This window comes from Panthera tigris, chromosome D3 (genome assembly GCF_018350195.1).
Source record: "Panthera tigris isolate Pti1 chromosome D3, P.tigris_Pti1_mat1.1, whole genome shotgun sequence".
Lineage (NCBI taxonomy): Eukaryota > Metazoa > Chordata > Mammalia > Carnivora > Felidae > Panthera > Panthera tigris.
Genome location: NC_056671.1, coordinates 20,162,176 through 20,188,575, shown reverse-complemented (window position 1 = coordinate 20,188,575; position 26,400 = coordinate 20,162,176). Strand labels below are relative to the sequence as shown.

At 45.7% G+C, this 26,400-nt stretch overlaps 3 protein-coding genes and 2 gene segments (V, D, J or C); all 5 read left to right on the top strand.

Moving 5' to 3' along the window:
- Window positions 1-26,400, top strand: part of LOC102968706 (immunoglobulin lambda-1 light chain) — a 718,086-nt gene that overhangs the window by 202,224 nt on the left and 489,462 nt on the right. Inside the window, exons 1-2 of one of the 2 annotated variants that reach the window (XM_042962214.1) lie at window positions 10,440-10,500; window positions 10,620-10,923. The exons of the other annotated variant lie outside the window; for it this stretch is intronic. Of the exons in view, the coding sequence (XP_042818148.1) occupies window positions 10,455-10,500; window positions 10,620-10,923 (350 nt within the window). The 5' untranslated portion in view covers window positions 10,440-10,454. Of the gene's footprint in view, window positions 1-10,439; window positions 10,501-10,619; window positions 10,924-26,400 lie in introns of those variants that run through there. 2 annotated transcript variants of the gene reach the window in all.
- The window catches only part of LOC122232563, a 1,057,381-nt gene that overhangs the window by 559,528 nt on the left and 471,453 nt on the right, over window positions 1-26,400 (top strand).
- LOC122232564 (immunoglobulin lambda-1 light chain-like) overlaps window positions 1-26,400 on the top strand; it is a 586,739-nt gene that overhangs the window by 98,914 nt on the left and 461,425 nt on the right. The gene's annotated exons all lie outside the window — the stretch shown is intronic.
- LOC102959445 (immunoglobulin lambda-1 light chain-like) overlaps window positions 1-26,400 on the top strand; it is a 480,152-nt gene that overhangs the window by 5,748 nt on the left and 448,004 nt on the right. The gene's annotated exons all lie outside the window — the stretch shown is intronic.
- Window positions 23,588-24,174, top strand: LOC122232695. The segment is given in 2 exon segments: window positions 23,588-23,655; window positions 23,777-24,174. Coding segments are annotated over 2 exon segments (444 nt in total).

Here is a 26,400-nt window from a genome sequence, read left to right as displayed (position 1 = left end):
ATGAAGGAGAAGTCACCAACAACACTGTAGAAATACAAAAAAAAAAAAGAAGAAGAAGAAGAAGAAGAAGAAGAATATTATGAGCAATTGTATGTCAACAACTGGGCAATCTGGAAGAAATGGACAAATTCCTAGAAACATATAAACTACCAAAACTGAAACAGGAAGAAATAGATTATTTGAACAGACCCATAACCAGTAAAGAAATTGAATTAGTAATAAAGAACCTCCCAAAAAACAAGACTCCAGGGCTGGATGGCTTTCCAGGAAAATTCTACCAAACAGTTAAAGAAGAGGTAACTCCTGTTCTTTTGAAGCTGTACTAAAAAATAGAAATGGAAGAAAAACTTCAAAATTCATTCCATGAGGCCAGAATTACCTTGATTCCAAAACCAGACAAAGACTCCACTAAAAAGGAGAACTATAGTCCAATTTCCCTGATGAAAATGGATGCAAAAATTCTCAACAAGATACTAACCAACCAATCCAACAATGCTTTAAAAGAATTATTCATCACAATCAAGTGGTATTTATACCTAACATGCAGGACTGATTCAATATATGCAAATCAATCAATGTTATACATCACATTAATAAAAGAAAGGACAAGAACCACATGATCCTCTCAATAGATGCAGAGAAAGCATTTGACAAAATGCAGCATCCTTTCTTGATAAAAACCCTCAAGAAAGTAAGGATAGAAGGATAATACCTCAATATCATAAAAGCCAAATATGAAAGACCCACCGCTAATATCATCCTCAATGGGGAAAAAGTGAGAGCTTCCCCCCTAAGGTCAGGAACACAACAGAGGTGTCCACTCTCACCACTGTTGTTTAACATAGTATTGGAAGTCCTAGCCTCAGCAATCAGACAACACAAAGACACAAAAGGCATCCAAATATGCAGGGAGGAAGTCAACCTTTCACTCTTCACAGATGACATGACACTCTATATGGAAAATCCAAAATATTCCCCCAAAAAACTGCTAGAACGGATCCATGAATTCAGCAAAGTTGCTGGATATAAAATCAATGCGCAAAAATCGGTTGCATTTCTATACACCAATAATGAACAACAGAAAGAGAAGTCAAAGTATAAAACCCATTTACACCTGCACCAAAACCCATAAAATACCTAGGAATAAACCTAACCAAAGAGGTGAAAATCTACACACTGAAAACTATAGAAAGCTTATGAAAGAAATTGAAGAAGACGCAAAAAAATTGAAAAATATCCCATGCTCATGTATTGGAAGAACAAATATTGCTAAAATGTCAATACTACCCAAAGCAATCTACATATTCAATGAAATCTCTATCAAAATAACACCAGCATTCTTCACAGAGCTAGAACGAACAAATCCTAAAAATTGTGAGGAACTAGAAAAGACCCTGAAGAGCCAAAACAATCCTGAAAAAGAAAATCAAAGCTGGAGGCATCATAATTTCAGACCTCAAGATGTGTTACAGAGCTGTAATCATCAAGACAGTATGGTACTGGCACAAAAACAGACATTCAGATCAATGGAACAGAATAGACAACCCACAAATGGACCCACAAACGTATGGCCAATTAATCTTTGACAAAGTAGGAAAAAATATCCAATGGAATAGACAGTCTCTTCAGCAAATCGTGTTGGGAAAACTGGACAATGGCATGCAGAAGAATGAACCTGGACGACTTTCTCACATCATACACAAAAATAAACTCAAAATGGATGAAAGACCTAAACATAAGACAGGAGGCCTTCAAAATCCTAGAGGAAGTAGCAGACAAAAACCTCTTTGACCTCCACTGCAGCAACATCTTACTCAATATGTCTCCAGAGGCAAGGGAAACAAAAGCAAAAATGAACTATTGGGACTTCATCAAGATGAAAAGCTTCTGCACAGCGAAGGAATCAATCAACAAAACTAAAAGGCAACCTACGAATGGGAAAAGATATTTGCAAATGACATAAAAGATAAAGTGTTAGTATCAAAAATCTATAAAGAACTTGTCAAACTCAACACCCAAAAAGCAAATAATCCAGTGAAGAAATGACATGAATAGACACTTTTCCAAAGAAGACATCCAGATGGCCAACCGACACATGAAAAAAATGTTCAACATGACTCATCATCAGGGAAATACAAGTCAAAATCACAATGAGCTACCACCTCACACCTGTCATAATGGCTAAAATAAAAACTCAGGCAAAGACAGATGTTGGTGAGGATGGGAAGAAAGAGGAACACTTTTGCATTGCTGGTGGGAATGCAAACAGGTGTAGCCACTCTGGAAAACAGTATGGAGGTTCCTCAAAAAATTAGAAATAGAACTACGCTACGACCCAGCAATTGCAATACTATGTATTTATCCAAAGGGTACAGGGGTGCTGTTTTGAAGGGCCACATGCACCCCAATGTTTATAGAAGCACTATTGACAATAGCCAAAGTAAGGAAAGAGCCCAAATGTCTATCAACAGATGAATGGATTAAGATGTGGTACATATATACAATGAAGTATTACTCAGCAATCAAAAAGAATGAAATCTTGCCATTTGCAATAATGTGGATGGAACTAGAGGGTATTATGCTGAGCAAAATTAGTTAGTCAGAGAAAGACAAATATCATATGACTTCACTCATGTGCGGAATTTAAGATACAAAATAGATGAACAGAAGGGAAAGGAAGTAAAAATAATATAAAAACAGGGAGGGGGACAAAACATAAGGGACTCTTATAATACAGAGAATAAACTGAGGGTTGCTGGAGTGGTTGTTATTGGGGGGATGGGCTAAATGGGCAAGGGGGCATTAAGGAGGACACTTGGGTTGAGCTATGGGTGTTATGTGTAGGAGATGAATCACTGGATTCTACTCCTGAAATCATTATTGCATTATATGCCAACTAACTTGGATGAAAATTTTAAAAAATAAATAAAATAATTTTTAAAAACTTTGCTTTCAATTATGCAAATGACTTTTCACAGTCCAGAGAGATCACGTGATTTTCATCTGTTGATTTACTCATTTGTTGTCTTACCTTAGAGGAATCACCCATATGTAATCCCACTCCATATTTGCAAAACTCACATGTGGTCATACTATGACTATTTTAGTCTGACAAGGGTATCCCACTATTGATATTTTATTTAGAATGTTTATGTCAATATTTCATAATATTCCACAATTTTCCTTTTTCTGTATTTTATGTGCCAAGTGTTTGTATCACTGTATATTTCTTTCCATAAGAATTTAAGTTTTCCATTGTTTTTTGATGATTTATATATATATATATATATATATGCTTCATATATGTTATGCTTATATGCATATATATATATATGCTTCATATATATATATATATATATATATACGAAGCAAGCAAATGAAATTATGATCTCTGAAGATTGCTAGTGGTTTTTTGTGAAGTTAATCACATCTTATGCCTTTTTGTGGAAAAGTTCCTAATAAATTATCTATTCTTTTTCTAAGGAAATTGGTCTGCTTTTATTTTTGGAAATTTGTTTATTTTTTAAATGAAACCATTTTTATTTCCTAGTAAAGTATGATTTTATTTATTATTAAGAGAGGTTAAGAGTATTATTTTTTTTCATTTTTGATTTTTGTCCTGTGTCATTTCTCCTTTGCATATTTGTGTATTATCCACTTTCATGTAAAGGTTAGTAAGTGGATTGTTCTATTTTCTTATCAAAATCCTGATTGTCGGAGCGCCTGGGTGGCTCAATCGGTTAAGTGTCTGACTTCGGCTCAGGTCATGATCTCAGAGCTCGTGAGTTCGAGCCCCTCATCAGCCTCTGTCCTGACCACTCAGAGCCTGGAGCCTGCTTCAGATTCTGTGTCTCTGTCTCTCTCTGCCCCTCCCCTTCTCTTCTCTCTCTCTCTCAAAAATAAGTAAGCATTTAAAAATGCATCTTCAAAAGACTAAATAAAAACCTGATTTGGGGGAGGAGGAGTTAGGATGGCAGAGCAGCATGGAGACCCTGAGCTTGCCATATCCCTGAAATGCAGCTACATCAGCACCAAGCTATTTTGAACACTTAGGAAATTGATCTGAGGGTTAAGGCAACAATCTGTGCAACTTGAGCCACAGAACTGTACAGGTATGCGATGCAGAGCGGTCATCTGGGGGAGAGAAAATCTGCAGAGGGTACGGAGCCATTTTCGCTGAGGGAAGACAGAAAGAGAAAGAGAAGGAGGTGGGGGGAGTGCAGTGCATCAGGATCGTGCAAGAAAAGCAGTCCCCCCGCAAAAGTAGCTGGAGACAAAGAAAAAGGGAAAAAACACTTGCAGGGGCTGAACAAAACAGTCTGTTCCCCAAAACCATTGATGGGGAGAAAGGAGAGGTTTTCAGTGCCACCAGGATTCTATCAATAGTGGAGCACAGAGTCTGAAGTTTTCAGAGCTCAGTGCACGGTGGTGTCCTCAGGACTGGAACTGTGACCTCCTCCCTTTGCCTCCTCTTGCACCTGGACCCCAAATAGGTCAAAGCTGAGGTGTCTCAGGGAATGAGAGCCTTGTAAACCTGCAGGTCCTTGCAGGCACAGAGACAACTACCTCTGCCCCAAGCTGCATGCCTGGGAGGGAAGACTCCGTGGGAGACTCACACATCTTAGCCCTCAGCACCTCTGGGGGACACAGTGAAGTCCTCAGACCCTGGAGTAGCCATGGAACCATCGCCATCATGCTCAATCATCAGTTCCTCCTGCCGCCGTGACCTAGACCCTGTCCTTGCCCCCATTATACTTCCAGTCTGACACATGTGGACATTCCATATATATTTGCTTAAAGAATGAATGAGTGAGTGATTGAATGGATGAATGAATGATGAAGACAAAGCTCTCACGTAGGCAGTTGCTGTAACAACTGCATTCTTCCTATAGGGGAGGAAAGGCATTCCTGCAGCCTTGATTGTCTGTGACATTTCTACACCTCTCCACACTTCACATCATGGTTTCAATGTGACACAGGGACAGCAGACCCATCACCTGCCCTCCACCTGCTCTCCCACCTGACCTCACCTGTGACATTCGGGGCACCCCTATCTCTGTAGTATCACGATCCATCCACCTGACACTCTGGACCATCCCTCCCTCTCCCATAGTCCAGGGTCCAGTCAGTCATCTCCCTATGCCCTATCCGGGGACTTGTGCCATTTCTCCCTTCCCTGTTTCCTCTGCTGCCATCTTCCTCCAGCTGCCCCTCTGCCCAGTGTCCCCTTCCAGGTATCCCTGTCTCCAGTTCTGTCCTGGAACTTCCCTCAGAGCTATATCTCTAATAAGCAGCACTGATGACAGGCATAGCTGGTATTAAAAGTCTCCCAGCACAGGGAGTGGAGGTCACAGGATGGCGCCGTAGTGGTCCCTGCCCTGCCCAGGTCCTATTCTATCCCCACACCTGCAGCAGCCGCATCAGGGTTTGCTGAGTCCTGTCTGTCCTGCTCCAGAAAGGCCTCACATTTCCACAATGTGTGTCCTCCTCAGTGAAGGTGTGTGTCCCCTAAGTGAGCTCCTGTCCACACTCTGCCCCCAGAGTCAGCCCACCTCCTCTGAGCCCCTCCCGGGGACAGATCCCCTCTGTTCTCTGTTCCCTGTGTCTTGTCCTCAGCTCCACAGCAGTTCACAGGCTTTCCCGGGTCAGGACTGCCTGTGTCCTTCCCCTTGACTCCCATCCACAGAGGATGCATTATCAAGGACAGCACACCAGCATGGCATCTCTGTCCTTTCCTGGAAGGCCACTCTCATTTGATGGGAACACAAGCATCAGGGAAGCAGGAGAAAAAGAGATTTGAGCACAAAGGGAACGAAGGAGGGGTTCTCGTGGAGACCAGCGGGGGCGATGTGAGACCATGTCTGGGGGTTTCTGTAGGACAGGGGTCCCAGCTGACAGGAGGCCTCAGGGCCTGGCCCTGGCTTCCTAAGGGGACTGGACAGGCATGCCCTCTCTGAGCCTGGCTGAGTCCCCTGTACATGGACCTGTGTGTGGTCTCAACAATTGCTTCCTCCAGGCCCAGTCATGGGGAAAACTGGAACATCAGATAGGCTCCCTGTCCAAAGGCTCCAGACCCTGCGTGTGCATACAAGGAGAGGCAGGGATGGGTCACATGTGCATGAGAAGCCCCACCTGTGTGAGTTCCATGGGGAGGGGATAAAAGAAGCCAGAGGCAGCCCAGCCCCAGCTCTGTGGCCTAAGAAGAGGCTGTGTCACCATGGTCTGGACCCCTGTCCTCCTCGTGCTCCACTGTCACTGCATAAGTAGAGACAGCCCTCAGGGCCTCAGGGAAGCCCCCTAGCCTGAGACAAATGCCTTTGGCTCGGGTTCCAAACAGCTGCAAATTGTCCCTTCTCTGCATTCTGATATGCCGGTGTTTGCAGATTCTCTGCCCCAGCCACCCTCCCTCTCGGAATCCCTGGAATCATCACCAGACTCACCTGCACACTGAACCAATGACATCAGTGTTGGCGGCTGTGGCACATACTGTTAACAGGAATATTACCATTAGCTGGATATTACCTTAACACCGAAATTTTCCATATTTTTAATATAAACAAACACTAACAAAAAGAATACTTCTTGGAAAATTGGATGCAGATAAAAAATAAATGTTTTTATTTCATTTTTTATCTTATATCTAACATTGACATAAAGGGTAAAAATTATCAAAGAATATTGCTATGGCCAATACTACTTAATATTTCTCTTCAATTTCTTACTAATACAAAACGAATCTAACTAAAATGAGAAGTAAAGTGTAATGAGAAGGAGTCGAGTTTTTTTTTTAATTTTATTTATTTATTCTGAGGGGGGAGGGGCAGAGATTGAGGGAGAGAGAGAATCCCAAGCAGGTTCCACACTGTCAGCTCCGAACCAGATCCAGGAACTGTGAGATCATGACCTGAGCTGAAATCAAGGGTCAGATGCTTAACTGACTGAGCAAACCAGGGACCCCAGGGTTTTTATTTGAGAGAAGAAATATATTACATAGTGAGTTCAGGGTACTTTAAAAATATTTTACTGATAAAATAATTCAGTAAAACCATTAGAAATGTATAAAATAAAACTTGTATTACTTATTTTAATCATTTTAAAGAAGAATTATACTTCTTCATAAATTAAAGATAATGAAAGTGATTCTAATGGTATTACCAAAAAGGTAAACGTGCCAAGTAAACATCTTGAGACATGTGCAATCTGTTTTAAAAAATAATTGCAAACTCCCTGAAAAATATGAAAGCAAATTGGAAAAACAAATTGAACGTTTTTTTTGGTCTTGAATGAGAAAACCAGCTGAGTACATCAACAGTTAGTAGGTGATGCCATATAACTTACTTTCTACTTTCTGTTTTCCAGTGTGGAGTCTGAATGGAAGATATTTTCTAACTACAAAGAAATTGAGGAAAATCTGACTATGTATTGCAGACAGGGAAAGACATAACAATGGATTACAGAAAGGAATGTGAGAAATGAAAGGTCATGGAGTGTCTGAACTAGGGACACCCTGGAGGGAGTTTCATAAATCCATAGTGGGAGCCGTCAGCGTGGCGTGTGCACCTGCAGCCACAGTCAGCTGGCAGATTTAGGGGGAGAAGAAGCATCCTGGTGGATTCCATGGGCGTGGGGAGGGGGCTAGTGAGGTGAGGAGACTAATCCTTGGTGGGTGATGAGGGATGGAGTATGGGGATAATGGTGACCCATGACTTGATGTAAGTGAGGAGGGACAAGGGGTATAAGGAAGTGAAGAAATCAGCAGGGAAAGGGAAAGAGAAAATGCAGTTTCTTTCCTATTCCAAAAACCCTCCCACTCACCTTCACCCTGGACAGGAGGGGGTGCTATCTCTCCCCCCCTGCCTCCTGCCTGGTCACCTTGACACCAAGGTGTCAAGAAAAAAATTGGTTGTGATAATAGTTGAACTATTAAAAACTAGATGACAGTAGGGCTCCCTTAGCCTTTCAGGGGGTGTGATTCTCTTCCAGAGACTTCCTGCAAACGTCAGAATACATAATCATTTTTCTTATGCCCCAGAATCTCTTTCTTAAGAACTATCTGGACAGTAGATCCCCCATGGAAACATTCTCCTCTTGTCCCTTATATCACAGGCTTTAGCCCATCTCTGTCTCCTACTCAATCCCAGGAGACACCTGTGGATAGATTTTTATGGAGAACCATCTTTCACAGTGTGAGGAAGCCACAAGAAGAACTGAGGGCCAGTTGGCCTCATTTTTGGTCACACAGAAACACACACACACACACACACACACACACACTCATAGACACACAAGGATCTTCCCTCTCTCTGAGTGTCTACTATTTTTGATTCTTCAGTTTCTAGGCCTCTTTGTCCCTCCAGAAGTCAGGGACAACCTATGCTCACCCAGCCATCCTCAGGATCTCAGTAACTGGGAGGCAGAATCCCCATTAGCAGAAAACCCCAGGAATAGTGAGTGTAACTGGGGTCCTGTCACCAGGTAGCCAGGATGTGCTCTAAACACCAGCTCTCCCGGGACAAGGCCGATATCAGGAAACCTATAGCAGGTCTCTGTCGCCATGGGAAGCTCAGTCCACAACCATCTCTGGACTCCAATCTGCACCTGAGGGGCTGTGTGGTACATTGATTCCGAGAGCAGCAGCCTGAATGCTGCTGTCATGAGGCCAAGGCCATAGGGAAGTGACACACAATCTCCCCCTGCTGTCAGGGCTGGGCTGATACTCCCTCAGCGACACCTCCAGACAGGGTGGACTTTTACAGCAAACTCTACTGTTCCAACCCAGAGCCACAAGGTTTGTGACCTCAGGGACACAGTCCCCCTTATCTCCACCTCTCCACCACTCACATGTGGGTTCTTTGAATGACCTGGAACTTCTGGGTCCAGGTGGCCTTGGGTAACAGAAATTCATTCTTTTAGTCATGGGTGGATGAATGAGTACTTGCTCTGTCTTGAATATGCTGGACACAAGGCACAGGGATACAACTTTGCACACCCCAGAGACAATTCTGACCCCAAATAGTTTTGTCCTGGAACCTCTCTCAGTGTTTAATAATTCCATCACCGAGATGGCTCTGAGATTCAAAGGAACAGGCCCCTTATAGGGTTTCACTGGATACCATGTTGGGCTTTCCATCCTGCTAAATCAGACCCATGATAATAAAACTCATGACTAAAAAAAAAATAAGAAGAAATGAATAAAAAATCAAACTACTTTAGTAAAATTTTATAGACTCCTATTCACCTGAAAACAGAAGGCATTCCTATTCCATTGTTTTTCCATCCTTGATTTTAACCACAATCTCCATCCATATTCTCTCTGGAGTAAGCACAGACCTGGGAAAAATACACTAATGATTTTACCTGCATCTTCTCAATGACATCAGCATCAAAATTAAATCAATCTTAATGAGATGAATTTTATGTAAAAGGACACACCCATTTATATGCAGGTTTGGCTAAGTGGTGACTAATACATAATCTCTGTCACCGGATCCTTGTCAGAGCATCCGCAATTGTTATTCATTTTCTCCTAGAACTTCCTACAGGTTTGTTCTTTGTGCTCTGAGGTCAGTGCCACACACAGCCTCACATGGCAGGGCTCCTGCAGACTGTGTGTGCGCTGGGAGAACAGATCCTAGGAGGGAATCACTGCCCACAATGTATGCAGAACTGTTGTTTTAAGCAGGTGGAAATCATAATGGATTACAAAGATGTTCAGTGAGTAACCCCTCTATGCATGGGCACTAGGACTTCTATGCACAACCTGGAGAGAATCTCTCCCCATCTCCTCAGTGCTGCAGGAACCTCAGAGGAAGGAAATCCTGGAAACCAGGGAGGAATCACATAAGAGGAAAGATGCAGTGACCTGCACAAAAGAAGCCATGTGTCCATGGGGACCTGTCAGTGCTTTGGACTTGAACCTGATCTAAGAAGAGTTTGTGTAGAGACACTTCATCAGGCCAGACCCATGAATAGCCAAGAGAGACATGGACAGACTCACCCTGAAGAATCTGAGTAGAGCATAGAGTCTGCCTTCAGGTGATGGGAAGACATATAAGGGGACACTTGACTTGGTCCTAATGCAGGAACCAGTGGACAGAGCAGTGAGGAGGCAAGAGCTGTCTCTGATGAGCTCTGGTCACCATGTCACACAATGGTGTGTCTGTGTCTGGACATTAGGGGGAGCTCAAGGCCAGTTTCAGAGGAGTCAGGGGTGATCAGAGCTGGGACCTGGCACCTGGCACTGCCTGTGCTTTCTGCTCAGGGCTCACAGCTGTGACCTCACTGATGGCCCAGGGACCTGACCACGCCCAGTGAGGGATCTAGAGCTCAGGTTCTCATTTGCATGGATGGGCCCTCCCTCTCTCCGAGGATCAAGAGGGGAAGGGAGACATTAGGGGAGGTCTGCTCAGCTGTGGGCCTGCAGAAGGAAGGAAGGATCCGCAATAACCTCCACCATGGCCTGGTCTCCTCTCCTCCTCATCCTCCTCGCTCACTGCACAGGTGACTGATGTGGGGACAGGGGAAAGGGACACACTTTCCTGGGAGGACAAAATGGGCCCTGCTTCTTCCTCCTGTCTCTATACCAGCATCACCTTCTCTGTGTCTCTCCCCCTTTACAGTGTCCTGGGCCCAGTCTAGGTTGACTCAGCCGCCCTCAGTGTCTGGTTCTCTGGGCCAGAGGGTCACCATCTCCTGCGCTGGAAGCAGCTCTGATATTGGTGGTTATGGTGTGAACTGGCACCAACAATTCCCAGGAATGGCCCCCAAAACCATCATCTATAGTAATAACAATCGACCCTCCGGGGTCCCAGATCGATTCTCCGGCTCCAGGTCTGGCAACACAGGCACCCTGACCATCACTGGGCTCCAGGCTGAGGACGAGGCCGATTATTACTGCTCATCGTGGGACAGCAGTGGCAGTGCTCGCACAGTGGTCCAGGCCTGTGGGGAAGTGAGACAAAAACCTGCTTTCTCATCTGTAAAGGGAGGGAACAGACCAGCAGTCGCCTGCTCAGCTAGGCCTGTGATGCTCCTTATTCCTTTGCTGATACTCTGGGCCCAGGTCCATCCAGCGACACCTCGTGTGACTGAGACTCTTCCTGTCCCTTCTGTTCTCAAATTCACTCTGAGCAGACCATTCTCCCTTCTGTTCTCAAATTCACTCTGAGCAGACCATTCTTAGACAAAGAGTCTTCATGAAACAGATGTTTTTGTTTTGTTTTTTGTTTTCTGGGGTATTTTGCTTCTAGGCTGGATCATATTATTTTTTCTTTTTTTTTTTTTAAATAAATGAAACATTTTATTTTGCCTCTGAACTTATCATGGGACCTCAGTTACACCCATGCTCTTCTTGAAGAAAAAGTCAGTCTTGTTTGCATATGATATTTTACCCAATTGGTTATAAATGGTGCTGGTTAGTTTTTGTCTTAGTTCCTGATTTGAGAAATAGATGCCAACTTAAAATTACAAAATTATAAAAATAAACCCAAAAAATTTTGTCCATAGGAAAAAAACTGCATGTGAACGTCTATAGCAGTTTCATTCCTAAACACTAAAAATTGAAAGCAACCAGAAATCTGCACATGGATGTTTTTTCCAGGTTTATCTCTAATCACTCAAACCTGGAACCAACTAAGATGCCACCAAATAGGTGGTACATTTATAAAATGGGATATGACTCACAGGACGATTAGAGTTATAGCACATACTGGAAAGGGCAAAACTCTCGAGAGTATAAACATTTGTGGTTTCTGGGGGACTGAAAGTAGAAAAAAAGTTGATCATATGAAGAGAGGAAAATGTTTCCCAGCAATACAATCATTCTATATGATAGTATAATGACACTGAAATGACACTATGGCATTGCCAGAACTCATTGAAAACTGTACAGCCACATGACAGAACCTTAGAGTGCACATGCAAAAAACTAATTTAGGAGAGTTGGGGCCCATGATGGAATGCAGAATGTGACAATTCTATTGACTTCCAAGACAAATGCGTGAACCCACCTCAGTGCAGGGGTTGGGAGAAAGCTGCTGAGCTGTGTGACTTTGAAAATGGGTGGAGCCTCTACATGTAAAGATGTAAGAAACTGCATGCAAGTTCTGAACTCTAGTAGATAAGGTGGTATCCCATGGGGGAACAGGTAGATTATTTTGAATTGGCTGCACTATGTACTGGAACGGAACAAGCAAGTAAATGGTGGTGGCGGTGGGGCCAGATTGCTCACTTTAAGAATGGAAAGTCACAGCTATAACCAAGGGAAGAGACTTAAGTGAAGTGTGTGGTCATGGATTAGAGCTGGAGACGGCAGTTTGGAATCATGTGTAATATGGAAATAGTCACCAATATGTGCACATTGTTGGGTTAGTGTACTCATATATATGCCTTTGTCATCTGAACAAGACTGGAAGCAATGATGCCTCATAGCCATGAGATGCATTTTCCCACATACTGCTTTCTAATACTGTTCTCCAGGGAAGAGATGTAGGCTTCTTTGGAGAAGTGCTTAATTCCTAGTCAGGAATTACACAGGATGAGCATAGAGTACACTGTAGTGTCAGAAAGTGAAGAATCCTTCAAAACAAACACAAGCACATCATTGCACACCCACCATATACATGCAAGTGTGTGTGCGTGTGTGCGCACCCACCCACACACACACACACACACACACAATGACAGGGTGTGTCAAGGACCTCATGAGCCAAATTAAAGGGCTCCCATTGGGCAAAACTGGAAAGATTTGAGCAACCAAATAAATGTAATAGTATGGGGTTAAAACTCAAAGTCTAAAATATCTGTCCATGATCCATATTGTTAACTGATTGTATAAATGAATAAATGGAAGGAGAAGAGACATATTCCCATGCAGATATTTCAAGGAACAAGTGTAAATACTTGGCCCTGAAGGATGTCAGGCATAATCCCCACTCAGTAAGTATGGACAAAGGTACAAAAAAGAAGGAGAGTCTAAGAAAGTTTCACAGTAAGAGAAGCTTAAGGAAACATCATGACTAAACATCACAAAGAATCCTTGAACTGGATCTTAGAACAGAAGAAGAACATTAGGTAAAAACTAAGAAAATCTGAATAAATTGTTATGGGTTAAACTGTGTCTCTACCAATTCATATGATAAAAAGTTCCCCCAAATCTTATATTTCAGGATGTAACCTTATTTGAAATGAGATTGCTGCAGATCTAATTGGCTAAGGTGAGACCACTAAGGTTTAATTGCATGTGTCAGAATTCTTTTCTCTTTCTTTGGTTTTCCCCTGACTCTTTGGTTGGAGTGATGGTCAATTGTGTATGAATATTTTAGAGAACAGAGCCTATGAACCCATTCTTCAATTTCATAGAAGGCCTTGAGATTACAGAAAAGAAATATATAAAATGCTGTTTTCTTTTTAAGGTCAATCCCTAGGGCATTTACCAAATAAACATGATTAAGGCTAAATATGGGTTGGGTACCTTATCCTGGAGGCCCTTTCATGTAGAAATGGAGAAATTCTAAGACGACAGAGGGCCCTTGTACAGTGTAATGGTTTATACCGGTCCTCATACCGAGAACAATTATAAATCTGGACTAATAAAAAGGAAAATGAATCATATGTATGTCAGAGAGACAGAATAAATAATGAATTCCCAGGGTAACTGTAAAGGGTAAGTGAAAACCCAGCCTGAGAAGCATGAACAGTAGACACGTTTTGGTTGAAAGCATTTTAGTCTCATGACAAATGCAGACATCAAATCTCAGGACCTGTGCAGGGGGTTATGGGATGTAACAGGACACTCTCATAATACAGCAACATTAGTCTCCCTGTAAGGAAAACTCAAACAACCTTTTAAAAATTTTTTATTTACTTAAACTCAATTAGTTAACATGCAGTGTAGTGTTGGCTTCAGGGGTAGAACCCAGTGATTCATCACTTACATATAACAGTGCTCATCCCAACAACTGCCCTTCCTAACGCCCATCAGCCATTTAGCCCATCCCCCCACATACCTCTCCTCCAGCAACTCTTAATTTTTATGATGTATTTAAGAGTCTTTTATGGTTTTCTTCCCTCACTGTTTTATCTTATTTTTGCTTCCCTTCCCAATGTTCATCTGTTCTGTTACTTAAATTCCACATATGAGTGAAATCAGTCTTTCTCTATCTCACTTAACATAATACACACTGGTTCCATTCACATTGTTGTAAATGACAAGATTTCATTCTTTGTGATTGCTGAGTAGTATTCCATTGTATATATAGATACCACATCTTCTTTAATCATTCATCAGTCGATGGACATCTGGGCTTTTTTCATACTTTGTTGATTGTTGATAGTTCTTCTATAAACACCAAGGTGCATATGCCCCTTCAAATCAGCAGTTTTTGTATCTTTTGGATAAATACTTAGTAGTGCAATTGCTGGGCCATAGGGTAACTCTATTTGTAATTTTTTGAGGAGTCTCCCTACTGTTTTCCAGAGTGGCTGCATCAGTCTGCAATCCCACCAACAGTGCAAAAGTGTTCCCCTTCTACACATGCTCACCAACACCTGTTGTATTTAGCCATTCTGACAGTTGTGAGGTGGTATCTCATTGTGGTTTTGATTTGTATTTCTCTGATGATGAGGGATGTTGAGCATCTTTTCATGTGTCTGTCAACCACCTGGATGTCTTCTTTGGAAAACTGTCTATTTATGTCTTCTGCCCATTTCTTCATTGGATTATTTTTGGGAGATGTTGAGTTTGATAAGTTCTTTATAGATTTTGGATATTAACCCTTTATCTGATATGTCATTTGCAAATATCTTCTCCCATTCTGTCGGTTGCCTTTTAGTTTTGTCGATTGTTTCCTTCACCATGCAAAAGCTTTTTATCTTGAAGTCCCAATAGTTCATGTTTGCTTTTATTGCCTCCAGAGACATGTCTAGTAGGAAGTTGCTGTGGCCAAGGTCAAAGAGGTTGCTGCCTGTTTTGTCCTGTAGGATTTTGGGTTTTTGTTTTGGGTTTTTTTATTACTATAATTTATTGTCAAATTGGCTTACATACACCACCCAGGGCTCATTCCAGCAAGTGCCCTCTTCAATACCCTTCACCCATTTTCCCCTCTCCCCCACCCCCATCCACTCTCAATTTGTTCTCTTAAATACAGAGGCAAACCCTCCCTCACTGTAACTATTTTTTCCCCTTCCCTTCTCCCATGGACCTCTGTTAAGTTTCTCAAGATCCACATATGAGTGAAAACATGATATCTGTCCTTCTCTGACTGACTTATTTCACTCAGCATAATACCTTCCAGTTCCATCCATGTTACTGCAAATGGCATGATTTCATTCTTTCTCATTGCCAAGTAGTATTCCATTGTATATATAAACCACATCTTCTTTATCCATTCATCATTTGGTGGACATTTAGGCTCTTTCCCTAATTTGGCTATTGTTGAAATCACAGCTATAAACATTGGAGTACATGTGCTCCTATGACTTAGAACTTCTATATCCCTTGGGTAAATTCCTAGCAGTTCTATTGCTGGGTCATAGGGTAGTTCTATTTTTAATTTTTTGTTTTCGAGAGCAGCTGCAACAGTTTGTATTCCCACCAACAGTTCAAGAGGGTTCCCATTTCCCCACATCCTCGCCAGCATCTATAGTTTCCTGATTTGTTAATTTTAGCCACTCTCACTGGTGCGAGGTGGTATCTCAGTGTGGCTTTGATTTGTATAACCCTGATGATGACTGATGTTGAGCATCATTTCATGTCTGTTGGCTATCTGGATGTCTTCTTTGGAAAAGTGTCTAATCGTGTCTTCTGCCCATTTTTTTCACTAGATTATTTGTTTTTGGGGTGTGGAGTTTGACAAGTTCTTTATAGGTTTTGGATACTAGCCCTTTATCTGATATGTCATTTGCAAATACCTTTTCCCATTCCATTGGTTGCCTTCGAGTTTTACTGATTGTTTCTTTTGCAGTGCAGAAGCTTTTTATCTTGATGAGGTCCCAATAGTTCATTTTTGCTTTTAATTCCGTTTCCTTTGGAGATGCGTTAAGCAAGAAATTGCTGCGGCTGAGGTAAAAGAGGTTGTTGCCTGCTTTCTCCTCTAGGGTTTTGATGGTTTCCTGTGTCACATTTAGGTCTTTCATCCATTTTGAGTTTATTTTGGTGTATGGTGTAAGAAAGTGGTCTAGTTTCATTCTTCTGCATGTTGCTGTCCAGTTCTCCCAACACCATTGCTAAAAAGACTGTCTTTTTTCCATTGAATACTCTTTCCTGCTATGTCAAAGATTAGTTGGCCATAAATTTGTGGGTCCAATTCTGGGTTCTCTATTCTATTCCATTGATCTATGTGTCTGTTTTTGCACCAATACCATACTGTCTTGATGAGTGTAGCTTTGTAGTAGAGGCTAAAGTCTGGGATTGTGATGCCTCCTGCTTTGGTTTTCTTCTTCAATATTACTTTGGCTATTCAGGATCTTTTGTAGTTCCATACGAATTTTAGGATTATTCTAGCTTTGAAAAGAATGCTGGTGCAGTTTTTGATTAGGATTGTATTGAATCTGTAGATTACTTTGGGTAGTATTGACATTTTAACAGTATTTATTTTTCCAATCCATGAGCACGAAATAAATGTTTTTCCATTTCTTTGTGTCTTCTTCAATTTCAATTTTAGGATCTCTTGTAGGGCTGGTTTAGTGGTGATGAATTCCTTCAGCTTTTGTTTGTTTGGGAAGACCTTTGTCTCTCCTTCTAGTCTGAATGACAGACTTGCTGGATAAAGGATTCTCAGGTGTATAATTTTTCTGTTCATCACATTGAAGATTTCCTGCCATTCCTTTCTGGCCTGCCAAGGTTCAGTAGATAGATCCGTCACAAGTGTTATTGGTCTCCCTTTATATGTTAGAGCGTGTTTATCCCTAGCTGCTTTCAGAATTTTGTCTTTATCCTTGTATTTTGCCAGTTTCACTATGATACGTCGTGCAGAAGATCGATTCAAGTTACGTCTGAAGGGAGTTCTCTGTGCCTCTTGGATTTCAATGCCTTTTTCCTTCCCCAGATCAGGGAAGTTCTCAGCTATGTTTTGTTCAAGTACCCCTTCAGCCCCTTTCTCTCTCTCTTCCTCTTCTGGAATTCCTATTATACGGGTAGTGTATTGTTATGTTTCATTGCATCACTTAGTTCTCTAATTCTCCCCTCATACTCCTGGATTTTTTTTATCTCTCTTTTTCTCAGCTTCCTCTTTTTCCATAATTTTATCTTCTAGCTCACCTATTCTCTCCTCTGTCTCTTCAATCTGGGCTGTGGTCGCCTGCATTTTATTTTGCACCTCATTTATAGCATTTTTTAGCTCCTCATGACTGTTTCTTAGTCCCAAGGTATCTGTAGCAATAGATTCTCTGCTGTCCTCTTTCCTTTTCTCAAGCCCTGCGATTAATTTTATGACTATTATTTTAAATTCATGTTCCGTGATATTGCTTAAATTGTTTTTGATCAATTCGTTAGCTGCCGCTCCTTCCTGGAGTTTCTTTTGAGGAGAATTCTTCCATTTTGTCATTTTGGATAGTCTGTGGGGTGGCACAGAACTGTAGGGCACTTCCCCTGTACAGTCTGGAGTAACTTGTGTTGGTGGGCGGGGCCACAGTCACACCTGATGTCTGTTCCTAGTCAACCGCTGGCATCACAGTCAGACTGGTGTGTACCTTATCTTCCCCTCTGCCTGGGGCAGGACTCGCTGTGGAGTGGTGTGGCCCCTGTCTGGGCTACTTGCACACTGCCAGGCTTGCGGTGCTGCTTGTATGGGATCTGGCGTATTAGCCAGGGTGGATCCGCAAGGTGCACCAGGGAGGGAGGGGCAGGCTCAGCTCAGTTTGCTGTCGGTGGTCCCCTGTGGGAAGGGCCCTGCAGCACCAGGAGGGAAGCAGGCAGACCCGTCCAAGGGATGGATCTACAGAAGCACAGCGTTGGGTGTTTGTGCGGTGCATGCAAGTTCAGTGATGGCAACTGGTTCCCTTTGGGAGTTCGGCTCGGGGATGGGAGAGGGAGATGGCACTGGAGAGCGCCCTTGTTCCCCAGGGAGCTGAGCTCTGTCTTCTGGAGCTCAACACCTCTCCCACCCGGTGTCCTTTTGCCCTCCCGCTCCCCGAGCAGGGCTGTTGACTTTTATAATTCCAGATGTCAAGTCCCGCTGGCTGTCCGAACTCATGGAATCCGGCCCCTCCCCTTTTGCAAGCCACACTTGGGGGCTCTGCCTTGCCCGGCGCGCTGCCCCCCCTCTGCCCCGGATCCCTCCCACCAGTCCGTGTAATGCGCACCACCTCTCCACCCTTCCTACCCTCTTCCATGGACCACTTGTGTACACTTGACTCTGGAGAGTCCATTCTGCTAGTCTTCTGGTGGTTTTATGGGTTATTTAGCAGATTTGGGTGGAATCTAAGTGATCAGCAGGATACGGTGAGCCCAGCATCCTCCTACGCAGCCAACTTCTCCGAACAGCATGCCTGTATATATAAAATTCTAAAGATTCGACCAAAAAACTGTCAGAACCAAGAAATAAATTCAGTAAAGTCACAGGATACAAAATCAATGTACAGAACTCTGTTGCATTTCTATACACTGATAATGAATCCGCAGAAAGAGAAATTAAGAAATCAATCCACCTGGCTCTGGTTCTCACTGTGGCTTAGCCTCTGGGTGCTCACAGGCCCTTGGGGAGCCCCAGGTCAGGCCCCATAGCTTTCGCTCCATCACCTCCTGGGGTGAGATTTCCAGACAAGGGTCAGTTTCAGGGTTCAGGCTGGGGCTGGCCAGCCAGGGGGAGGGGGCTGGTTTGCATGAAGGGTCTCTCCCTCCCCTTGGGCTGCTGGAGGCAATAAGAGAGACTCTGGGAGCCTGGCTGAGGGACACTGAGGACACACTGCTGAGCAGGGGTCTCCACCATGGCCTGGGCTCCTCTCCTACTCACACTGCTGGCTCACTGCACAGGTGGCTAGAGGCTGGGATTGGGGCTGGAGACGAGAGGACTGTGGAACCATGTATGGGCCCTGTCCACTGACCCCTCTCTCTCGTCCCGTGTCTCTCTTCTGACTTGCAGAGTCCTGGGCCCAGTCGGTGGTGACTCAGACATCTGCAGTGTCCTAGCCTGTGAATAAGACTGTTACCACCTCCTGCACTGGAAGCAGCAGCAATGTTGGGGCTGGAGGTGTGTCCTGGTACCAGCAGCTCCCAGGCAGTGTCCCCAACGTTGTCATCTATGGTAGCAGTGCTCGGCCTGCGGGGATCCCGTCCAGACTCTCAGGCTCCAGGTCAGGGAACGTGGCCTCCCTGAGCATCTCTAGGCTCAAGCCTGGGGATGAGGCTGATTATTACTGCTCAGTGTGGGACCACAGTCTCAAAGCTCACACACTGCTCCAGGCCTGTGGGGAAGGGAGACCCAAACCTGCTGTCCCCTCAGCAATAGACTTCCTGTGAAGCTCACACCCCTTGGCCGACACAGCTGCTTCTTTCTTCGTTTCTTCTAAAAGTGGAGTCTTAGACAAGGCTAGGGAATTTCGTCTAGAAATAGTGTCCTTGTTCTCTCAAATTGTGCCTGGAAACCCAGCCCTAGTCTGCAAAACATTGTCTGATTTTCTTCCGTTGGGCAGGATTTACTGCACACCTGGGGGCAGGCTATCCTGGGAATTGAGTCCCCGTTGGGTCAGACCCCGGCAGGTTTCATGTGTTCCTGATCAGGATAGACGACTGTACAGAGATCCGTCCCTGCACACCCTGTGGTGAACACCAAGTATGTGCCAGGCATGACCCTTGGGCTTAGGCTCGGCGTGAGTGCGCTAGGGACAATCTACGTCCTCATGTTGCTGAAAATGTCCTGGGAGAGAAAGAGGACAAAGAAGTATGAATAGCAACACATAAGATGTTTCTGGAGAGTGAACAAGGGTGAGGCAGTGAGGTGGACCTGGAACATTGGGGGGGGGGGCTGACAGGAAACCCCCGAATCTGACGTGCTGTGATGATGTCTCAGTGCTGCATAGATGATCAAGGAGCCAGAGGGGAGCGTGAGGAGGGGACCAGGCAGAGACTGTTGACTGTGTCCCCATCAGACGCCTCCTCCTCAGGTCAGGGGTCCAGGATCCGGTCCTGCTGGAAGAGCTGTGCTGAGAGGTGGGTCCCAGGGAGCCACCTCTGTCTTTCTGACAAGGCAGAGCTGCCTCTTTCCAATCCCTTCCCTTGTGGTCCTTGTTGATGGACTCCCCCATTCCCACAAGCAGTAGACAGAAGAGGAATCCAAGGGAGGGCCCGGGGGTCTGACCCTGCTCAGTAATCTGGGGTCAGAGGGAGGAGGAGCGCCCCAGGCTTCCCAAGCCGTGGGATGTGGCTGGTCCAGGCTTCTGTCTGCCTGTTATGCCAGCCGCAGGACACATCATTCCTCAGGAGCCAGGTCTCTGGTCACCCTGTCCTCCACTCATGTAAACCCATGAGGGAGGGTCAGGATCTTGGGAGGCTGCTGTAGGGAATGGAAGGGTGAGTGGGGGTGAGAAGGTTGCCGCCTAGTGATGGGCCCTGAGGTGAGGGATCTCCCCCAATATTGAGGAGGGGGCCGTGGAGCTGGCAGGAGTCAAGAGGGCCTTCCCTTCCCCCAGGCACGATACTCACATTGTCTTTCACATGCTTTGTCACCTGTAACGGGGCTAGAAAGGGGTGCTGTGGGCACGTGTGTGAACCACACGGGTGAGCCCAGGGCTGTGGACCCAGCACCTGACAGCCATCAGGAGCAGCTCAGTAACGAGGGTCCAGACAACTGGCCTCTAACTGGGGTGCCAGTTTTGTCACAGAGGACAGGATGTTTTTGGGGTGTGAAGGTATGTGGGATAGAATGGAATAATCCATGTGGTTTTGGCCAGCAATCAGGGACAGAAGTCAGGGCCACCAGGGGGCCAGCCATCAGTGTGCTCGCTAGAGGATACTCACCTGATAGGACCTGGGGCTCATCACCACCCAGGCTGCCTGTGCCCTTAGGTTAGCTCCTCTCTTCTTCCTCTGGCTCATTCCACCGGTGAAATTCGAGGGCACGGGAGCTGGACAGACATAGAGCAAGGGCGTACCTGAGTGCAGCAACTCCACCCACATGGGAATTTCTGGATACAAGAAGACTTTCAGGAGCCCAGTCTCCATAACAGAGCTTTAGAGGTCAGAGTCTGCGTGTCCATCATGACCTGGGCCCCTCTCCTCCTCTCCTCCCTCCCTCCCCACATAGCTGAGAGCCAACGTCATCCAAGGTGGGTGGGAGATGTGCCAGCTCTGCTCCAAACCCTCACTCTCATTCACAGTGGACTCCTGCCCTGCTCAAACTCCTCTGGGTCCCTTTAGAGTGTCTGTGAGCCAAGCAGGGCTGACTCGGCCACCGTCTGTGATCAAGGTCCTAGAACGATGGCCAAGTTCTCTTATACTGGACACAGTAACATTGCTGGCAATGAGGCAGAAGCTTGGCTTCAGCAACACCTGAGCCATGTCCTCAAACTTCATTTCAATGGAAGAACAAACATCTAGCCCTCTGGGGTCTCCAGAGTTTCTGGATGCAGGGCAAGCAGCCTGGCTTCCCTGAACATCCCCGGTCTTCAGGCTGAGAGGGAGGCTGTTTATTTCCGCTCAGCGTGGAAATGCAGCCTTGGAGTTGCACACTGGCTCAGGCCAGTTGGGAAGCGACACCCCAATCCTGACCTCCCAGGCCTCACTCATCACCTGAAGACCATGTCACTGGCCCCAGAAGAGACAAGAGCTGGGTTTCCGCTGACAATCCTGTGGACCACTCAGGATTGGAAGACATAATAATGTGAGGATAAAAGGTCGGGTCTGCAGAATTAGCAAGTGCATGGGAAGTATCATTACGAATCTATTTGGCCTTTGTGACAATATGTACATTCACGTGCTTTCCCAAAGGGGAAACACAGATTTCAGGTTTAAGTAAATGGATACTTATTTTTCCAGGTCTTTCTGTTCCATTTGGAGCTGCTGAATTCATGTGTTCAGCTGGTCCATCTCTCTTCCTTCCAGGAGACATGTTCACCAGGGTCACCAGCCCCCACGCTCCCCTGTTTCTTGGGCCTTGGCACATGTTCTGACCTCTGACCCATGGCTATCCCCCTTCTGCAGGGACATCGGTTGGGTCACCTTACAGATCCCACCTTACATACCACAGCTGTGCTCAGACCTCTTTGTCCCGATTCCCCATGCACACCGCACATGCACATGGGCAGTATCCCCGTCTGTATGTCCTTGGGGCACCCTTTGTGTCCTTCCAGGTACCACATGCCGTGTCTGACAACGGGAGACACAGTTGCAGCTCCAGATATACAGTTGACAGAGGTGGCCTTTTGCGATAAATCATAGTCTTCACTGACGTGCTCTGCCCTGAACACCTGCTCTCCTGGGCTGAGGCTGATGGACAGGAATCCCCGGGAGAGTCTCTGTCCCTGTGGACAGCTCATCCCCCAACCATCTACGGGCTCCACTCAGCGCTTGGTCAGGACACTGATTTTGTGACATAGCCTCAGTGCTGCTCTCACGGAGCTCAAGCCTCATGGGGACAACAGACACAAACCCCCTGTGCTGTCAGGGGTGGGCTGTCACTCCCTCAGTCACTGCAGTGGTACCTCTATCCAGGCTGCACTCTGAAGGAAAGTCTTGTGTCCCAAACCAGGGCCACAGGGGCTGTGATCTCAAAGACAAAGCCTGACTTTTCTCCACCTCTCCATCACTCAGATGAGATAGCTTTGACAGAATCTTCGGGGTCCAGGTGGCCTGGGGTACTAGAAATTCATTCATCTCGTCACGGGAAGTTGAATGAATGATTGCTCTATACACAACATCTGGACACAAATTGAGGGGACTGTAGCTGTTCCCACTGCAGAGAGTGGTCAGCCCCAAATCCTTTTGCCTTAGAAGCTCTGTCTTTTGGTAATTTTATGAGTATTATGGTTCTGAGTGCCTAAGTAGAGACCCCTCAAAGGGTTTCACTGGGCATCATGTTGACCTTTCCTACCTGGAAGATTAGACCCACAATATAAATGAGTGATTTTAGAAAAAGGATATAAACCCCTCTTATACTGAGAGCAGAACAAATTCCTGCACAGCAGGGCCTTTCTCTTTCCCAGGAGGGTCATTCTCAGGTTAGGGTAACACAGGCATCAGGGAAGCCAGAGGTGGGAAAGGAGAGGTTCACCCAGAGACCAGCAGGGGGCACTGTGACACTGTGTCTGGGGTTTTCTGCAGGACAGGGGCATCCAGCTGGGCAGTCTTCCACTGACAGAAAGCAAGGACTGGGCCCCTTGCGTCCAGTGGGGCCAGGGCAGGTGTGTCCGGTCAGGACCTGGAGGAGTCCCTGGACCTGGGCCTGTGTGGTCCCCACAGCTGCTGCCTCCAGGCCCACCCAGGGGGAACGCAGTGCATCAGGAAGTCTCCAGTCCAAGACCACAGACCCTGTGTGTGCACATGGAGAAGAGGGAGGGGTGGGTCTAATTTGCATGAGCAGCCCCTCCTCTGTGACCCTGTGGACAGGGGATAAGACAGGCCAGGGGCAATCCAGCCCCAGCTCTGTGGCCTAAGAAGGGCGTCTCTGTGTGTCACCATGGCTTGGATCCCCATCCTCCTCATGCTCCTCTGTCACTGCACAGGTAGGGACAGGATCCAGGGCACCAGGGTGGGCCCGCAGCCAGAGTCAAATCCCTGTGGCTCAGCTCCCTAATCTCATGTACCCTGTCCCTTGTCTTCCTTCTGCTGTGTCTGTGTTTGCAGGTTCCCTGTCCCAGCCTGTTGTGACTCAGCCAGCCTCCCTCTCTGCATCTCTGGGAGCCACAGCCAGACTCACCTGCACCCTGAGCAGGGACATCAGTATTGGAGGCTACTACATATACTGGTACCAACAGAATCCAGGGAGCCCTCCCCGGTATCTCCTGTACTACTACTCCAGTACACAGTTGGGACCTGGGGTCCCCAGCCGCTTCTCTGGGTCCAAAGATGCCTCGGCCAATGCAGGGCTTCTGCTCATCTCTGGGCTGCAGCCTGAGGACGAGGCTGACTATTACTGTGCAGTCGGGCACAGTAGTGCTGGTCACAGTGACACGAACTCATGGGGAAGTGGGACAAATATCTCAGCCTGCTCACATCCCTGCACTCTGACCTCTTCCAGTTGAAAATAACTTGAATGCACACCGACTGTCTTTGGAAGTAGCTTCTAGGTCACAATACCCTTCCTCATCTCAGTGTCCTATTCAACCTCTTTGTACTGTCAGGAAAACAAACAAGCCAACAAACAAACAGGCAACAAAGAAACCCATGACAATGCAGACATTTTGTCTGGTGGTTGAAGTGTAAAACTCAGAGAGTGTTGAGCTGGCCCTTTTTCTCTTTACAAAGGCACATCCACTGTCTTAGTTTTCTGATCAGAGTCTGGACCATCGCAGCAGGTGGACAGTCCTCCAGAATGTGGAGTCTGTTCCTCCAGGGGTTGGGGCAGAGGCTCCCTTCCCTCCAGGTTCCTGTGCTCAGAGCTGGCTGAATAGCTGTGTGTTCCAGGTAGGATGTACTAAATAAGATTGGTGCCGAGGGAAGACTCACAACAGAAAAAATAGCAGGCACAGAGCTGGCTGGGCAACCAGGCCAGCTACTTTCCCCTTAAATCGTGACATCAGGGGAGCGGGGTTAGCCAGGGGAGAAACTTCAGGTGTCAGCAAAACTCTCAGTAGTGCTTGTGAAGGTAAAATGCAGCGCTCCTTCATTGCTACAAAATGCTGGGTCTGCTCTTGGGAAGGTGGGAAGTAGATCCTACAGATGTGAATTTACCAAAGCTGACACCATCAGGCACTTTGGGTACCCCTGTGGTTGGTTTCCTGAACTCCCAGGCCCTGACTCTGTCCTCCTCTCTTCTCCTGTGACATCAGGGCTCATCAGTGATCCAAGCAGCAGGGAGGCTGTGGAGCGGCAGGGCAGGATGTCCCCTATCTGTGCACAAAGAAGTCCAGCCCTGTGTCTTTCCAGAAGGAAGTTCTTCCATTTGTGACAACATGGACGAACCTGCCAGATGTTACCCTAGGAGAAATCAGCCCTACAGAGAAAGACAAATGCTATATGATCTCATTTATATGTGGAATCTACAGGAAATATAATGTTAAAAATTACTGTACAGTTTTACTGATGTCAATGAGTTAGAATAGGGTAACACATACCAGGACAAGAAGGATATTTGTATAAGTCCAGCGTCTTACATAAATTTTGATTTTGAACTGTTAATTTATAGTGATGAAAATAAACATAACAAAATTTATTATTTTAATCACTCTGTATTGTGCAATTCAGAGATACTGAGTATACTCACAATGTTTTGTAACCACCACAACTATCCATTTCCAGAGCTTTTTCATCATCCTGAGCACCCAACAGGGGAATGGGTAATCTGGAATGGCAGAGGAGCCAGGCCCCAGGAACCCATGCCAATGCAGGAAGCAGCAGAGGGCAGAGGGCAGCTCCCATGGGGCTCTTTGCAGATGTGGCCGGACCCAGGTGGGATCGTCGTTAGGCTGTGCTTTTTACCCCGGAATGACCACGTGGGTGCACGCTGCAGCCCATGGCACGGGGATCCGTGTGCCCGCAGCAGGGGGTCCAGAAACTCCAGCTTTCTTTCCCAAAGTGTGTCAGGGAACATCCGTGAGAACTGAGGACCTCCTATGAGGCATCTGCTATATGATTCATGCTTATTCTTGTCTGAATTCCCTGCAAAATCCATGTGTGCTCTCCTCTAGAGACTGAGGAAAGGCCTCATTTTCAGTCTACATTCTCTGTGCTTGTCAAGGGGAACTTGCACTTATTTCTGATCTTTTTATTTATATTATTTGGGTATTCTTAGGTTTATTTATTTATTTTGAGAGAGAGAGAGAGAGAGAGAGAGAGAGAGAGAGGAAGGATCAGAGAGAGAGGGAGTGAGAATCCCAAGTAGGCTCAGAATCCGGCTCAGGGCTCAATCACAGAAGTGGAGATCATGACCCGAACTGAAATCAAGAGTCTGACACCCAACCGACTGAGCCACCCTATTTCTGGCCTTTTGAATCTGTACCATTGATAAATGTGTCTGTTTGAGGACTGATACCATACCAATTATAGGTAATGTAGAAAATGCAAAGTTTGATAGATGATAGAGAGATAGAATATACTCACGTGATCTATAGCCATGCACCGTCATTGATCTACCTCATCGAGGTCAGTGCAGAGGGTAATGGGGACTGGCCCGCCAGAATGGGAAGTGAAATGAGAAAACTGGGCTGTCCCCTCAGGGCTCCCGAAAAAGGCTGTTGAGGGGCGTGCATGCTCTCCAATCTTGACTCACTGGGCGGAAACATCATCCCCCAGCGGTCGATGAGTCTTGG